Consider the following 17,405-nt stretch of genomic DNA (forward strand, 5'->3'; position numbering starts at 1 on the left):
CACCAAGTGCTTAACCAGTATTTTTAAACACAGGTGTCTGTGGCTAGGCATATGAAACCTTTTCTGGATACAAATGTTGTCAAATTTAACTATGGAAGATGAATATTTCAAAGTTGACATAGATTTGGCTACGAACTTGCACTAACTTTATTGCTTTGTTTCAGAGTATGTCAGTAGGTACACCAATATGAACTGCAATGCAGAACTGAAATGAAGGTCATAATTACACCTTTATTTCCTGGCTTTCAGAGGGAGTTCAGAGGAATTGGGAATATGCCCTTTCACTTGGAGACCAAAATCTAGGAAATTAACTTTACAATACTTAAAAAGAATAAATCTCAGGGACCAGGTATAGTTGCATCAGATAATTCCCTCAAATACTCAGAATGGCTTCTCAAACATTAAAGCTCAGTATGTTTCAAAATTAATATTTTGGAGACATCTACTCCCAAAAAACCTCAGGGAGGTGTTGAAGAAATGAGTGAGGAGTATGAAATAGATACAAAACTCAGAGACTCACATTAGATTTTGGATTATTGAAGTTTAGCACACATTTTCCAACTAATTTTTTTTCCAAGACCACTTCTATTTCTGCTCGTGCTTCATTTTTTTTTCTTGTAAGTGACAGTCTGTGTATTTAAAATGGGTGGTGGTACTCTGGTTTTCAATTAAACTGTCCAAAGTCAGGAACTGGCTGTGTGTCTGCATTTTCCATCTGCCTGTGCACAACTTTGCTAATCTATTTGTGCCTAAAATTACGTTCTCAAATACCTAAGAGGACATGGGTTGGTGAACTGGAGCGCTCTCAGCTACCAGCCACTCAGTCTGTAACCTCCCTTGATTGTGATAAATAAATGTACCTACAGGGCCCTGAGAAGAGTATCATGATGGCTGGACATGGCTTGATACTCAGAAAGGAGATTTCCTCTGCAGCTATTGAAATGTCTGACCATGAGATTTTGCTTTGTCTTTTTAGAGGTACAGAAGAATTTCCATGATTGGAAGGTGTTATTGTAGAAACTGTGGCAGCTTCAGAAGTGCTTATATATGATAGGTACATATTTGCAGTTTAATAATAATAACAATATTATTATTTTATAATAATAACAATTCAGCCCTTCATTGCCATCTCTCAGAAAAGTTAAGGTAGGAAATGATTTCGTGGCAAAAATGGCAGATGAAATTCCATGGTGATAATTACAAAGTCACCTCCACAGGCAAAAATTAGTCCAAGCTCTAAATACTCGAGGAAGGGGTCAGAGGAGTTGCTGTTACTTAGCAGGCAGCTCTATAAAACAGTGCAGTAGAGCCCAGGAGCAGTGATGAAGACAAGGAGAATCATAGGCACAACTGGGAAGAGATGAGAGAAAAAACAGGGAATATCCCTGTGCAGTATGAAACTCCAGTACACACCCAAATTTTGGTGGCTGCATACAACTTTGTGCAGCCTTGATAGTCATTGCAAGCAGTCTCTGCCTTTGGAAAACCATCACTGGTGTTCCTGGGATTCCAAAATTATAAAATAAATCTTATTAGATGTCTCTTGCCTCACAAGAAGTTTCGCACATATTTCCTGTACACAAGAAATAAGGTATTAAAAACTGTGGGAAAAAAATGTTTTCAAAATGTTTAAATTTAAATTAGTTGAACTAGATGATCGTTGTGGGTCCCTTCTGACTGAAATGTTTTCTTCTATTAAGCCCAAGTCAGGACTTTGAAGAAGTTGAGACATTCATGGCAACATGTCATTTATGTATGTTCACTGAGTTCTCTCTATATAATTTTATGGCCATGTAGTCAAAAGGATAAATCTTCTAACTTAGACCAACAGAAGAACATAATAAAGTTTTCTATTGATAACCTTTTTTTCTTTGCCCATATGCACACTAGTTTGTATTTCTTAGCACAGGGTAAATTCCTGGTCTAAAAAAGTATATACACAAAAGCCTGCAATTTATTTCAACCACAATACCAGAATTTATGAGCAAATATCTTTCTTTATTATTGATAGTATTAATATGGAGATGGGAGAGAAATAAAAAAAAAAAAAAAAAGGTTCACAGCCAAGAACTGCATCACGTCAACATTGCCAAGCATAGTTAAAAATTATACAAAGTTAATAATGTGGATTTAGGGTTGCAATTTCAGATTCTCCCTTTTTTCCATTGTTTTTCCTGATTTCACATGCTTCAGTGCTTTTAAATCCTGTTTTGATACAAACCTAATTCATTTGTACTTTGTAAGAGTACTTGGGTATATGGTTTCTACACTCTCAGTGGCTTATCTGGTTCTTGTCTTTTCCTCCATTTATTTTTATTAATATCTTAGTGGCTGCTAAACACAGGCCTATTGTATATGCATCTTTGAAGAGTGCTGTAATAGATTACATGATTTCTGTTTATACATGAAGACTGAGGTTTTTTACTACATCTGTTTCATCATTTGGTAAGCCATAGGGGAAAAGGGGTAAACAGAAGTCCCTCAGCAAGTTTCCATGATAAAACTTTAGCATGAATCTAACACTAATTCTGATTAAAAATGATAGGCTAATTCACAGGTGATTGCTTCCATTTAGGAGAAAGACGCCTTGCAAATACTGACATTTCTGCAAGTTACAGAGATGTTTTTAAGGTCCAGTGTTAAATGGAAAGTGTGAAGAAATCCAAACACATGGCATTTGTGTACATAAATTTCTGTGTGGAATAACTTAACAAAACCCAAGCATCTTTTGTTATGGGCAAGAAAGAAAAGTCACGATCCTTTTGAGTTTTCCACATAAAAGTCAAATATAGCTCTGTTTTCACAAGCTCTGCAGCATTTATGCAGTTCAAAGGTGTTATTCATTGGTTTGACTTGTTTATCTTATGTCTTCAAGATTGCATTTTAAATAAGCTCTGAAAGATTTATATGCATGTTAAAATGACTCAGAAATGTCCCTAGGAGTTCAGAAAATGAAAATGTGTTGAACTGAAAGCTGGAGGATACTACAGGCTTTTTAATATAGACCAGGGGACTTTTAAGGAGGTGATCTCAGGGTCCTGCTTTTCACAGTTGGTTCTGAATGTTTAGCAAATTATTTTTTCTGGAAGAAAAGAGCTTGAATGTTATCTTTGGGTACTTGGTGAGACATTACTCACAGCAGTGCTTTGGGACCACATTTGCTTTTCACTTCTGATTTATGCATTTATTTTCCTCACAATGTGAATAATTAATATCAGCATGATTGGGATTTATTTTTTCATAGTATCTTTTAAACCAAGGTGAAAAAATATCCATGTCAAGTGTTTGAAAATACCTTCTGAGGACTCATAAAATATTATTAGTTGTTCTCCAAGTGGGCAAAGGCAGGGAGGTAAAGTGGTCACATGTTTTTGCCACATCACATTTTCAGACAGCAGGCACAAGAATTGTGAGATCCCCTTCTGCACCAAGACAGTTCAATTTAGAATAAACAGAAAATGTCTAGAGACATAGAGAAGGTTCTCCTGCCCAGGTATATCAGGAAGGAATATGACCTACAACAGCTGACTAAAATAAAGCTAAAAATGCCAGGACAAAGCTTCCCTCTGTGCAGAGATTTCAGCAGAGTTTGGGATCTCTGCTTTGGCACCACTGAAATTTTCATTGGGAAAGGAGGGGTGGGCTTTCCCTGTGCCGTACTTGTAGAGAGATGTGAAAAGGGGAGGCTCAGGGGGAAAACTACAGCCCCATGTGCCCAGCACAGCTGCCTGGTGGTGTCTGCATCTTGTGTTTGCTTCTCCACTGAGGACCCTTCCTCCAAACTAAAAAGACTCCAATGAAATTAATTTTATCAAGACATAAGCACGACATGAAAGTAATTTTCAGTGTGTTTATTTCACATGCTCTTGAGAAATTTTTTCCCTGTTTGGACATGACTCTATCCTTCCCTGCCAAGCTGTTGGAGTGCATGGCCAAAGCAAGCAAAGGGCAGTCAGGAAATTTCCCAGTGCTTATCAATACAATTTTCCTGTGAAGCTTCATCTGACTTTGTAATGAACAGGTATAACAAGGCAGCCTATATTTTTCAAACATAATTTTCTCCTCTTGACTTTTTTTTGACAGAATCATGAATAAACTGGCAGACCAGCAGGACCACATGATACCATGAAGAGAAGCTTACAGGTCCTCTATTGCCAACTGTTTAGTAAGTAAATATTAATTTTTTTTCTGTAAGAAAGAAACTATTCAAATCCTTATGTAAGATAGTAATATTTATGCAGGACACAATTCAGGGAAGTGTTTAACCACGTGTCTTGCTTCAGGAACCTGGAGGAACCACATGGAAGTTAAATTTCCCTGTTGCCTGATATATTTAGTGTTCTATTAAAAAAATGAGTTGAAGGATCAGCTAATTCTGCAGAGTTTTGTCCAAGAATTGCTTTGCTGTGTCTTGCAACTGAGGCAACTATCACCCTCAGAATAATGAAATGTAGATACAGAGGATGGTGGCTGGAAAAAATAAGGCAATATTTTTTGGAAGAGGGATCCATCCCACTTGGCATTTCTGATGATCACCACTCAATGAAAGATGTGTGAGTAAGGAAAAGTCTAGGCTCACACAGACCTAAATTCTGTGTCACTTCCTGAGATGTCAAGTTTCTTTCTTTTTCTAAGTTGTGGCTTTCAGAACAGTCCATCCCGTGTGAAAGTCCAGCAAAAACATCAGGTGGAATTTAGACTGTGTGGACAGGGGCTGGCTCCCCTGTTCATGGAAGTAAGGGGAGGTTTTAGGTGTAAACCCAAAGTATCAACACTGTTGGGGCATTTTGTAAACTGACAATTTTCAGTGCAAGCATCATAAGCAACAATTTTTCTTCAAATTTGTAGAGATTAAATAAAGTAGGAGTAGATAAAATGTAAATACCATAACTTGCTGTCATGGTTTACAAGGGAAATTGTTAATTTCCAGTAAAAATGAAAAAAAACCCTCAGTTTTTTTAATGTTGTCACTTCAATTTGGCAGAACGTTTCACTTCAGTATACATATTTTCATAGATAATTTTGTATGAATTTCCCTTATTCTGGCCAAAGCAAGAGAAAAAAAACCAGAAAATCAGGCTTAGTATGCTGGGAATTAGCAATGGAAAAACTGTTATTTTATTGGCTGTGTGAAAATTAAATCTAAGGAATATTTTGTGGGCTGTTACAGAAATCTGGTTGCTATCATATCTTTGCTTTACTCATGATCATAGAGTGAAAGATTTTGTTTTGCTTTGCTATATTGGTTAATGTTCTTATTCCTATGTACAGCTTCTCCTGTGACAGGGGAAACAGAGGTGTGTATCCTCATGACATTAGAGGGGAGGCTCCAGAGGTGCACCCAAGGTTATTTCGCTTGAGCAAAAAGCTGGGCCAGGTGTGCCTACATGACCTGCCCAGCAGCATGATTTTGGCCCCCTCAGATTTGCTGACTGGCTGGAATGCAGTGAAGGAAGAGCTCCTCAAGGAGAATTTTAACCAGGAACCTACTGAGAGCACTGGGGGCTGTGGTATTTTTACCAGAGCTGAGGACCTAGAACACATCGCTGCATTTCGTCATGTTGAAATGTGATTTAACTCTAAAACTAATTTGGTTTCTGGACCAACGTTAGGTTCATTGTAAAGAAAATATGAAGCAGAACTGTATAAATGCATTTCTGCCAACAGGTAGGGAAAAGAAGGAAGGTATACTGTTCATCCAACCTGTCACAGTGTTGAGTCTTTCTGTAACAATTCATATTTTTTTAAAATACCATGCTTCCCTGCTTGGCAGCATTCTCCTTTGTTATCCCTGTTGCTTTAAACTGTATTTTTCAAGGTCATATGTTGAAGAGATAGGTGGCAAATAGTGGAATACTGAATATAAAGAAGGAGAAACTGAGAAAAGTCTATGTATGTATATATACACACATATATACAGTATGACTATGCAGGAATATTGTCAGCTCGGTGATGTAATTTGAAAATATGGATTCTGAGCTTACTACTTCTGATGACAGGAGAGAAAACGGCTTTATTTCTCTGAATGCAGCAAAAACTTGTAATAAATGTATTTTCATTAACAAATGCAGCAGCAACTATAGCTATATAAGAGGTATTTTGGACATCTGGAATGTGTTTTTTCACTGGTTGTTTTATAAAAAGCCAATGGCAAGTTACTTAAATTCTATTATATCAGTTTGCTTTTAGATGCTCTGAGGTGTGTTACCTAAGCTCACTTTTCCCCCAGTTACATCACAGTGCTAAAAACAAACTCCAAGAGAGTGCATTCTGTCCAAGGAAGAGGAAATTACTTTAATGTGTTTCCTGTGACTGTTCCTTATGGTATAAGAGAGGCCTGCATCATGGTCTTATTTGTTTCATTTGGACAAAAGAGGAAAATTGCTGCTGCTCTACAGCTGAAGAAAAAGCAAACTTTCAGAGAAATTATCCAAAGAGGATACTCTGCTTTGGGCTGATTCACCAATGTCTTCCACCTGCCTACCCTCCTCATCTGCAACTGCAACAAGTGGGTCTGTGGTGCTGCCTCGATTACGTGGCAGTGTTTTCATCTTGTCTGCTGTGGCTGAGTGAGTGACTGAGGTTCAGGTTATAGAGAGAAGGGCCCTGTGTGTGCATTCTTGCTAATAGGAGCATAGGGCATGCATAAACACAGAAAGCCCAGGATAGCTGGAACAAAGTTTTGGTGTGTTTTGTAGAAACAGCAATCAGCTGGAGAGATGAGACTCTGTGCGTGCTTATGGGTGTGCCTGTGGCAAAGAAATGTAGGAAGAAGCAGTTTCATCTCCAAACTGGTGTGTTGTTATGAGTCTTGCCACATTTTGCTTGAGTCTCAGCTGTGCTACTGTGCCAGTAGTGGCTACACTCATCTGTGAATTCTTTTCCAGCTCTGTTCATCTGTGCTGTGTTCAGCTGTGTTTGTGCAGTGTCTGAGACAGTAGGACTCTGTACTCTGGAGGGCTTCTTGGCTTTGGGGCTGGAAGAAAAGACTTATGGAGATATTGGTTTGACTCTCCAACAGTGGGATTTGTTACCTGTATTTTTAAAATCAGACCCATGTATAAATAAGATTTTGATTGTAACATGTCTGGGTTTTTTGGTGAATTTTGAACTAGTTATGTAAGCATTCTATTGCCATCCATACTCTTTTGCTTTCCAAAAAGAGCACATTCCATCCATTCATGCTGATCAAGAATAGCATGTGAAAATGGCACTAGCAACAGCTGCTCTTTTGAATAGAGTTGTAGCTGGCTTGAATCTGATCCCAGCTGTCAAGGGGTAGAGTCTGTGAAAATTGTAGCACTACACTTGGCCCAGGACAGGGGCTCTGGGCAATGCTGCTTTACCTCTAGTCATTCATAATTTATGAATAAGAAATTAAACACATGATGCAAAACTATGAAGAAGTAGTGCTTTCAGACTGTATCTTCAAAGATTCTATTTAATCTGAAATTTCTTAAGACATTAAAAGGAAAAAAAAACAAAAAAGATTGAAACAAAACAAAAAATTTGGAAGAGGTTTCTTAAGAGCTCTTTGAAGTCACTTGCTAGATTGAGTTGATGAGGACCAATTAAAGAAAAACATGTGTCCACAATTTGCTGCCATTTGTTTTAGGCGCATCTTTATGGATGAAGTTTGTTGCCTCTGTAATGATGAAGATGCAAATGTCTTTCCCATGAGGCTGAGCGATCTGTTTTTTTAATAAAGACCTAATGTGATGATTTAAGCCCTACAGCATGAGCCACAATATGTCTGCATTTTCTGTAGTAAAACACGCATCTCATCATTTGCCATGCATGCACTGTTTGCTCAGGGCTTCTGAGTTGCATATAAGCTAGAGAAAAATGTGGGGACAGGTAACTGGTGAAGCTCTTGGTGCACAACCTCGGTATGGACTTTCTTCCTCAGGCATTTATTTTCCTGAAAAAATGCAAGGACTTTTATTTCTTGTTTACTTACAGCACTAGGGTCTGTGTGAGGATCTGTCACACCACAGCATCTGAAATAAAGGGCCATCTGAGTGCATCTTCATGTCATTATCACTTAGTGTGTTCCCAAGTATCACTCTTTCATCTCATACTGGCATGATGCCCAGTAATATCAATAGAAAGAGTTTCCTATTTGCAAGTATGTGCCACTCTCTGTAGTAAAATGAGCAAAAATGGCTGTGAGTGGCTGTGCCCTGCAACATGGGCTGTCACAAGTCTCCTATCCCCTTGCTGTGGATGCAGATTGCCTTCCCCAGTGTTAACTGGCAGCCTGGCTGCCTCTCAGTCCAGTCTTTGCAGGGAAGTTCACCCTGTAGAAAGGGTTAGCACAAGCCTGCACTTCATTCCAGTCTGAAGCAAGTCCAGGGGCTCATCCCTCTTCTCGTAAATATTTGATAAGCAACGTGAGTTTGTAAAATTCCTGTCTTAGAGAAGACCCAGTCCTAAGTACCTTCTGGAAGGTGTTGAGCAGCCTCCTAATAATGCCTCTTGCCTCTGCTAGGAACCCACACCCACCAGCTTTTCTTTCTATTGCCAAGTGCTGTCTGTGAATAATGACGTGTTATTAATAAGGTGGTATGCACTGATGGCTCGTTTATACAATTACACATGGCTCGTTTAGTGCAAGTGAAGAGGCATGGTAACACTGCAAGAAAGACTGCTGCCAGATGCAGGGGAATAACTGTTCTCTGCCCAGAGCAGTAGATGAGACGTGAAGAAATGGATTTATGGAGCAGGTAGCTTGACATCAGGTGTAAGGCAAAAATGCTTTATCAGGTTAAGGTATTGAAACCCTAGAACAGGCTAGTCAGGAGGATTTAAGTCTGCCACTGAAGCACCAAATGGAAAAAACCCATCTCTCAGGGGAGACAGAGGTCATCTAGATGATTTCAAAAGCTCCCATCAAACCCTCTGTTCCTGTGAACACTAGGTACTGTGTCCTTAGTGCAAATGAGCCTGCTTGCTTCCACAGAAAGCTCTCAGCTTGCACCAGCCATGTATAATTAATCCATTCGCTAGAGATGCACAGCTGACTTGGGCTTAAAAGTACTGGGGATCACTTGATACACATCAGCAGAGAGTGTCTTCCTATCATTCACAAAGACCCACAGAAAGGAGAGAAAACAGCATTTCTGTTGTGCTCTGTTAGATTGGCAGGTATTAGCTTGAGCAAAGACAGCAGCAGGGAGTGGTTATCCAGCAACAGATTCCATCTGGTTTGCTTAAAAATTAGAAAGGTAAACAGCCTCTGGCTATGCAGTGTATCATGTACAAAGCTTTTTGGGATACTCACTGGGCTGAGGCATTTGTATTTGAGAGTCACGTGGCTTAGTAACAGCCTGCCCATCAGGCAGCTCACAGCAAGCAGTCCCTCAACACTTTCTTTTCCCAGAATTCAATTAAAGGTTGTTGCTTCAGTTTCTCAGCAAAAACTGCCTTCTTGAAAAAAGCTGCAACCTTCCATTTTGCGATCCTGAAAAGAGACCTTATGAAAGGGGGCTTTAAAAGCAAACCCATGCACCTTATAGAGAAACTAAATAGAATTTACATTTTCTTATCAGATGTAGGCTCCAGTGTCCTTGATGTGCCCTTTAGTGAGATTTCAGCTTAAACACACACACACACAAGAGGGAGGGTTCCTGCTTGCTGCCTGAATAAGCAAAACTCTGTGACTCGGTTGGCTCTTGGCATTCCAAAACTGAGATTGTTCCCATGAATAGCTTGCAGTATTAATTTTAAATTTGCTAGTTCCATGAACTGTGCTCTTAAAGGCATTACAGTTTGGTAGGATTTCACAGACAGTGTGAACTCTTTAACAAGTTTGAGGTCCATCTGTAGGGTGGGGATCTTCTGCCTTGTTTTGCCCAGAGCAGATACAAATTCAGGACACAGCAGCACAGACAACTAACACATTGTGTAAAGTTCTTCACTTTTCTTGCAGATTTGCTGAAAAACACAGAAAAATGTGTAATAGGCCTGGGGCTGTAGAATTTCAAGTCATGGTTTAGGTCCTTGATACTGAATTTGGGATAAAAAGCCAACAGGCAGCTGCATTATTATATTTGCTCTTTCTATTTGCAAACAAGTGATTCATGCCTTTGCACATATCATTTGATAGTCTGAGTATGTTCCTGTTATTAAGCACCTTCAATTTTATGCTTATAGCGGTGCTATTTGCACTAGAACCCTGTAGATTTTTCAAAATTAATGAGCATGGATTCTTCACAGTGTTTATATTCAACAAGCATTCACACACCAGTTGTGTGACATTCTGGTAACAATGTCCATGATTAGTATGCTAGAAAAGAGATATTAAGAGATAGTAAGAGATATTAAGTAAATACATATAAATATGTATGCTTTGACTAATTTGAAAATGCTGCAAGGATTTGGTTTTAGAATTCCTTACCACCTTGTTAAAACAATAATCTGATATAAACCCACAGTATTACTTCCATCTTATGTTTTGAATTATTTGTGTTTTGGACCTGAAGTGATCCCCATTGTATGACACCATATCTGTCTAATCTGTTTTAGATTCAGTGCTGTTTGCCTCAAGCCCTGAGAGAGATGTTTTAGAGGGAGGGTGAATAGGCAGGAGTACAAATGTGACTTTCCTCTATTTTCCCTTTCAAAAGTCTATTCATCCATCTCTAACAGAAATGAAACTTCAGGAACAAAGACTTAGCCTGTGCAAATTCATGTGTGTGTTTTGAGACCCAGTGTCAAGTGGAGGAAGAAATGTTGCTGTTGTGCAGGCCTAGCAACCGTGAAATATTGGTCCTATTGAGCTCAATGGCAAAACTCCCATTGACATTAGTAGGGTTGGGATTTTATTCCCAGCCTTCATGTTCCCAGCTTGCTTCAATAGGTTGCAATATAAAATGAAAATATCCTGTCAAACATTTATTTCTTTCCCCAAAGCCTTCTTTTCTTCTTGGCTGTGCGTAAGAAACATTGTTGTGGCTTTTGACAGTATTGCAATCAAGGCCTAATTCAGCAAAGACAGTTAAATATGTAAATTGTGTTGTTACCCCAGCCAGACTGCTCCTACAGCAGCCACTAGCCTTGGGCTTGAATTGCCATTGAACTATGTTCCAATAATTTAAAATAAGAAAATTTATATGTCAACATGCACACTGGTGTCTCATGTCCATGAATTATCCAATGCCTGTGACAGTGTTCCTGTGGGAAAGACAGAAAAATTTCTGTTAGGTACTCTGTTACATTGTTATCTGATATTCCCCCTGTGAGAACTGCCCTGCTCAAGGATTTGTACCACTGGTATCAATACCAAAGCAATATTTAGACCCCCGTGTCTAAATTTTGTGCTGAAACTTTTATATGTTAAAAGTGAGTTTGACTTCTTGCAATGCCTTTGAACTTTTCTCCCTCCAGCCACCCCTTGGCATGCTACATTCCATTATTTTTGAGCAGGAAGCACCTAAGTGTGGATGGTATGGCAGCTTTCATTGCTCAGTTGTGTGTCCATTGTAGCTCACTGCAGGCTGTGTAAATAATTTACTTGTAAAGCCAGGCTTGTTGCAGGAGTGGAAAGAGTTTGGAAGAAATACACAAACACCAAAGTGTCATCTAATTCAGTAGCATGTGATGGGTATTATCTCTGTCCCTTCTCTAAATAGAAAATATATGGATGCCCTCTGTGGATCTACAAAAATTCTCCAAAGAACTTAAGCACATTCGATTCAATGAAAGACTTCAGACCTCCACCTGTGAAAAAACTTGCTGTGAATCATTATCCAAGTTAGCCTTTGGAGCAAAGACTTTGCTTCTAGAAGCAGTGTATCCATCTGGTCTTTATATGAAGACAGGCATCTACAAAACTTCCTTGACAAATCAAGGCCCTGTACATAATTGGTATGAATGCGTTGTTTTGTAGCACATTATTGGCTTAAACTGCATGGATCTTCTAATGTCTGAAACATCAAGGGCAGGATGTGCTCCCAAGGTCTGGGAAAAGCCACAGTCTCCTTTCACATGATGTTATTCCCCATATTATTTGTGGATAAGAGGAAGATGTTTGTTACATGTCCTACACAAGATCTTTGAAAAGTGATCTTAGCAGGAAAAATACTCCACCCTGCTCTGGTAGCTTAAAGCTGTCCCTCTACTGGGTTCACAAAAGGTTCTGGAAATGAGGAGAAAAAGTTTATAGCAGGTCACAGCCTTTCAGCTGGAGACAGCAAGGGAACCACAACACTAAGGCCATTTTTCCTTAGGGTTGAGGTGCTGGCCCTGCACTCTGGCTGGTGTGCATTTCATAATGTGCATCACGAGTGCCCGGGAGGAGCCCCCACTTCAGGTTTTGGAGGAATAGTGCAGCGTAGCCTGGCCAGCTTTCCCATTAGTGAGCTATTCCTATTGCTCAAGACCAGGCTCCTGGTCATACCCAGGGCCAAGGACAGGATTTCTGGGGCCAGGTTTTCCATATCAACAAATGCTTAAGAACTGATTTTGTCACTCTGTGAATTTTCCTAAGTACCTAAGCAGATTAACCTGCTTTCTTCCTGGTGGCTGGAGCAGGAAACTTCTGCAGGTGGCTTGGAGAAGTACATGAGGCATGTCTCACTAATACACAGTGCCAAGATATTTTGGAAAATCTTTCCCTCAAATTTAAGGCTGCAGACTTTGTTTCAAAACTGTGTAATACAGAGATAAATATTTTGCCTTAGAACTGATGTGTGATATTTGGTGCTTGCTACGACTAAGTTATAAGGAAGGGGGAAAACCGAAAAAGAATGCACATTGAAGGAAGTAAAACAGTGTGGATGGGTAGAGAGATGGCTGTATATTCCTCATAATAAATATATTCATAATAAAGTAAATATATCCATGTTTTATTGCAGGTTTGATTGCAATCCTTAGGATATTTCACATACCCATTTAAAACACTTGTTCTGATTGGATTTATTGTGTGCCTACTCTGTATTCATTGGACTGTTTTCCCTAACTCTCTACTGCAGCAACATGTAAATATGCTTCTAGCCACTGCCATCATCAGTAGAAATGTGTATCCTGTGGCAGAATAAAGCTTGCTCTGCATGGAGACCTAAAATATTGCTTAGAACAAAATGTTCAGACCACACAACAAACTCTGTTTCATGTAGTTAACCCACAGACCTTCCTTATTGCTAGAAAAGGAACCAACAATTCTCTCTCATCCCTGAGGAATATTGGTCTTAAATAAGTTGATGACCAATGCCATCAGTTGTTATGAGTCATTGCAGGAGACCCTGAAAGAGTTGGAAATTTTTGTGCACTCTTAGGTGACTTCACATCACATTTTATTGTGACTGTCAGAGTGAACCAGTGAGTATTATGGACAGTACTTTGATGTAAAACTGTGAAAAGCAGCATGATTTCTGGCCACACTATAAATCCATTTTGTAAAACCCATGGCTTTGTTGCTGCTGGAATTCCCATGCAGACAGCCTGTAAGGGATGCTCAGTTTTCTACTCCGAAGTTTCTCATTCTTTATGCATTCAGAAAAGGCACTGCTTCCTTAAGTTAGCATTGCATGGGAAGGATGATGCCTTTGCACTATCTTCTGAAGCATTGGATTTCACTGGCTTCTGTAGAGGCTACAAATTCCTTAGGCTGTTGCACCTTTTCGTTGCTGAGGGCATTAACAATTAACATACAAACACCCCAATGAAGATGTCAAAGAGAAGAAAGTAAAGATAACAAACAAGGAGAGAACATGATAAGTGAATAACAGTATGCTTGCAGGGCAAAACACTTGTGTTTGTATAGACAGATTTAGTTTTGCCTTAAAGCACAGGGAGAGAAAAAAAGTGGCTTAAAATCTTGTGAGCTTTCAGCCTTGTCTTGGAGGCAGAATGGATCAATTATCTCCTTTTATTTGTTGTTCGCTTCAACAGTGCTGGGGTTTGACACTATTTTTTCCTTAGAGAACCTGGCCATTTCACCTAGTTCAAAGCTGTTTTGTTGTGCCATTTCAGGAAGGAAGAGCTGTTTTTCTGATCAAGGTTCTGTACATGCCTGAAAGCCTCACGTTAAATCCCTGCCCCGGGACCTACTTCTTAATGCTGAGGTTGTGAAGCATAAAGTTAATCACATTACAGTCTGTAATGCACAGAGGTGCCCTGAAAGTTATTAAGGATCAAGCTTCAAGCTTGTGCTGGAGAAAGGGCAATAGGTGCTTAGGGAAAGAGGATCCTCCAAGGCTGATTCCCAGAAGCAAAGGAGGAGGATGTGCAGGAATGGAGTAGTGTTTACAGCTTATTAAGAATGGACAGTAGCAGCTCATTCTTTTTCTTTATTTTTCTCTTTTACATGCAGGGCAATCTCTTATGGGAGAGATCATCAACAAGATAGGAGTTATAGAACCCTGGGCCTCAGCAGTGCACACTGCAGTGCATTTGTTCTTGCCCTTGGGACATTCATGACTGGGACCATTAGTTTCAAAGTCACCACTGAGCATGTATGTGACTGACAGGGAATCAGATATAAATCCTCTAGCCTCTGAGGTGGAAGTGAATGAACTGGAGACAGGATAAGGCAGGGAATGCTTAGTGTGCATTGTCAAAGAAAAGGAGGTCCTCTTTCCTTGTAGTTTATGGATCTGCAGAAAACCTGGGTGAGTGGGGTGAGGCGTGCATAGACTTGACTAGCGCTTCTTTCAAGGAAAATTTGTTTCAGAAATGAAAGGCAGTTCTAAAGAAACATCTTGGTTTGAATTGTTGTTGGGGACATCTCGTAATGCTCCTAGCTATAAGCTCCTCTCAGTTCCAGGGCACCTGTATTCACCAGTATTTTCCAACATGAAAACGATCCCTCTTTCTTGCAGAAGGTGGTGACACCATTTAATGACTTCTGCTGTTCCCTGCTTCTGGCACTTCAGTTCTACCAGAGCAACGTGCCTTTTCCACAGTGGTTTTCACTGCTGCATCCAAATGTTCAGCTTCATTCCCCTGGTTCACAGGCTCTGTGGCAGCCCAGAGCTGCACAGCACAGCTCAGCACAGCAGCCTGTGCTTCTGTGGACCATGGGCTGGCTGTGCTCCAGAGCAGCCCCATCACAGAAAGAACAGCTTGAGGGTTACAGTCAATTAGCATAAATTGCTAAGGGCCCAAAATATGTTGCAGGGCCAGTGTGGATTGTTAAGCCTCAAAATACGTTCCCTTTTTTCTCGCTTCTTTTTCCTCTGCTGACTCTGAGGAGGAGAAAAAGCTTAGAGCCCATTTTTGTCATTCTCAGAGAAGGGATGTAGCTGATGGAGCTGGAAGAGTAGGGCCAAAAGCACCTCCTAATATCCAGGAGACCTTGGGCTGTTGTTTTTCTCAGTATCTCCTGTTCCTGCATGTCTTTTCTATTGAACTGAAAGCATTTGAGGCTAGGGGTTGACAGTATTTGGATGTGTTATACACTGCTGAGCATACTTTTGGCTCTTATTTAGTAATTATAACAATTAATAAGAAATACCATATGGCTAAAAATATTGTAATTCTCAAATGAATTCTTGGGCCATTTATTCTTTGTGCATATGAGTGTGTGCCTCATTTAAGCCAATTATTTTTGTATTAACAGACATTGGTTATGCCATCCTTCTGCTTTTATTTTTAGTAATATTCAGATTATTACAAGAAGTGTGAAGAGCAAATGAAAAAAAGAAATCTGTTTCCTAGTACTTGTCTTCTAAAATTAAATTTTCTGGTTGAATAATCCTACATTTAATCCTCTAAGGGACGTGTCCCCCAAGGGGAGCATTCTCTGCACCCTCAGGTACCTGTTGTCAAAATGTCAGAGGATGGGAGATGAATCCAAATGAATTAATGAATCCAAATCCTTGTTTGGAAATCAGATGGTGTTTGATTATGGCTTTACCATCTTTAATCACAAATGTGAAATTTATGGGCTAGAGACAAGTTACTCTCAAAATTCAATTCCCAGGTTGTGTTCTGCTTTTCATAAAATGCAGCAAAATATGGTAGAGTCCCTCTTACTCCCCATCTTGTCAGCTGTGGGAGACTGGGAAATCTCCGTCTTCAGCATTTCAAGATGAATTTTTTAGGTCTAGCAGAGATGATCCTTTTTAGCATGGCATAGACAAGTGTAAAGCCTCTTTTGTCCTATGGATTGAAGGGATTCAAGCTTTATATCCGTGGAGGAACTGAGATCACACACGGTCCTGGAGTACCTCCAGACTGCCTCTGTGTGTCCCACTTTTTGGACTGGAGGTCTGTTGTCACAGGCTGTGACAAAAGCTTCTGTTCCTGTTCAGTGATATTTTGACAGCAGGGTGTTGTTACTGAGCCCCTGATCTGGTGCAAAGGATGCATCCATGTGTGTTTGCACTGGGCAGCAGCATCCACAAGGGAACAGAAAACACAGACCAAGGACTTGGGGCACCATGGTACCTAAATCATCAAAGTAGCAGACTTTTAAAGTAATGAATGAGCTTATAAAAATGTATTTCTTTAAAATTCAGCTGTGAGTAGAATATGATGCTTATTGCTGTTAAGAATAAGGGCTAACGTAATGTGCCCATTTCATTGATAATTTCCAAACTATTTCTTATGTTTAAATATTAAGTAGAAATTATGGAAAAGCTTTGACTACTGCCTTTTTGAGAACAAAAGCACAGGTAAATATATTTTTAAAGTGTGATCTGATATGCTGAGGGGGAACTCCAGGGAGATATGTGCAGAAGAATGCAGGTTTGTGTTAGTATTTTTTTAAAAATAGCTAAGATGTTATTTTGCGGAGTAGAGTTGTTTTGTGGTGGCAGATATATAAAGACATTGGTTGTTTCAATGTCAGGTGTCACTGACAGATGAATAACAAGATTGTTTAAAGAACTGCAGTTGGATCAGCAAGGCTGATTCCTACCAGTCAGAGAGCTTCTGGAGATTACTGTATAGCATGGAGAATTTATTGAGGTGATTTATCCACAGTGCTTGTGAATGCATTGCATCCATACTCTGTCTCAACTAGTGTAGAGTGGTTCTGAATACCTACAAATGTATTATTAATCTTACTTTAGAAAGCAATATGTTTTTGAATAGTTTCAATATCCTTCATGTTCATGGATTTTGAACATAACTCTAAAATTCGCAGTAAATCTTCTGCTGTTGAAACAAATAAATTTTGGGAAAACATAAAAAATACTTTTAAAAATTACATTTGATAAAAAATACTCAGTCAGCCTTTCTGCTGCCGAGACTGCCTAACAACCAGAAATGGAAATTTCCATAAAAGACACTTCTGAAAGGAACAAAGGGGGAGAAACTAAATATTCTGGATTTGCCTGTGGGGCTGTCTTCTTGTTTTGGAAGCTTCCATCAGTAGGTTGGTAGAGAAGACAGGTGGAGAAAAGCTAAAAAAGGAAACAGATGAAGCACAATTTCATGTTAACTACTCTGTTTTCCTC

At 39.5% G+C, this 17,405-nt stretch overlaps 1 protein-coding gene across 6 annotated transcripts in view; it reads left to right on the forward strand.

Moving 5' to 3' along the window:
* Nucleotides 1-17,405, forward strand: part of TMEM108 (transmembrane protein 108) — a 161,654-nt gene that overhangs the window by 72,533 nt on the left and 71,716 nt on the right. For 4 of the 6 annotated variants that reach the window (XM_018909661.3, XM_050971570.1, XM_050971569.1 and 1 more), the window contains one exon: nt 4,084-4,165. In XM_018909661.3, coding sequence (XP_018765206.1) covers nt 4,126-4,165 — 40 coding nt within the window. In that variant the 5' untranslated portion in view covers nt 4,084-4,125. Of the gene's footprint in view, nt 1-4,083; nt 4,166-6,342; nt 6,509-17,405 lie in introns of those variants that run through there. The other 2 variants (XM_050971571.1, XM_018909660.2) reach the window with 1 other exon arrangement.

Source organism: Serinus canaria, chromosome 2 (genome assembly GCF_022539315.1).
Source record: "Serinus canaria isolate serCan28SL12 chromosome 2, serCan2020, whole genome shotgun sequence".
Taxonomy (NCBI): Eukaryota; Metazoa; Chordata; class Aves; order Passeriformes; family Fringillidae; genus Serinus; species Serinus canaria.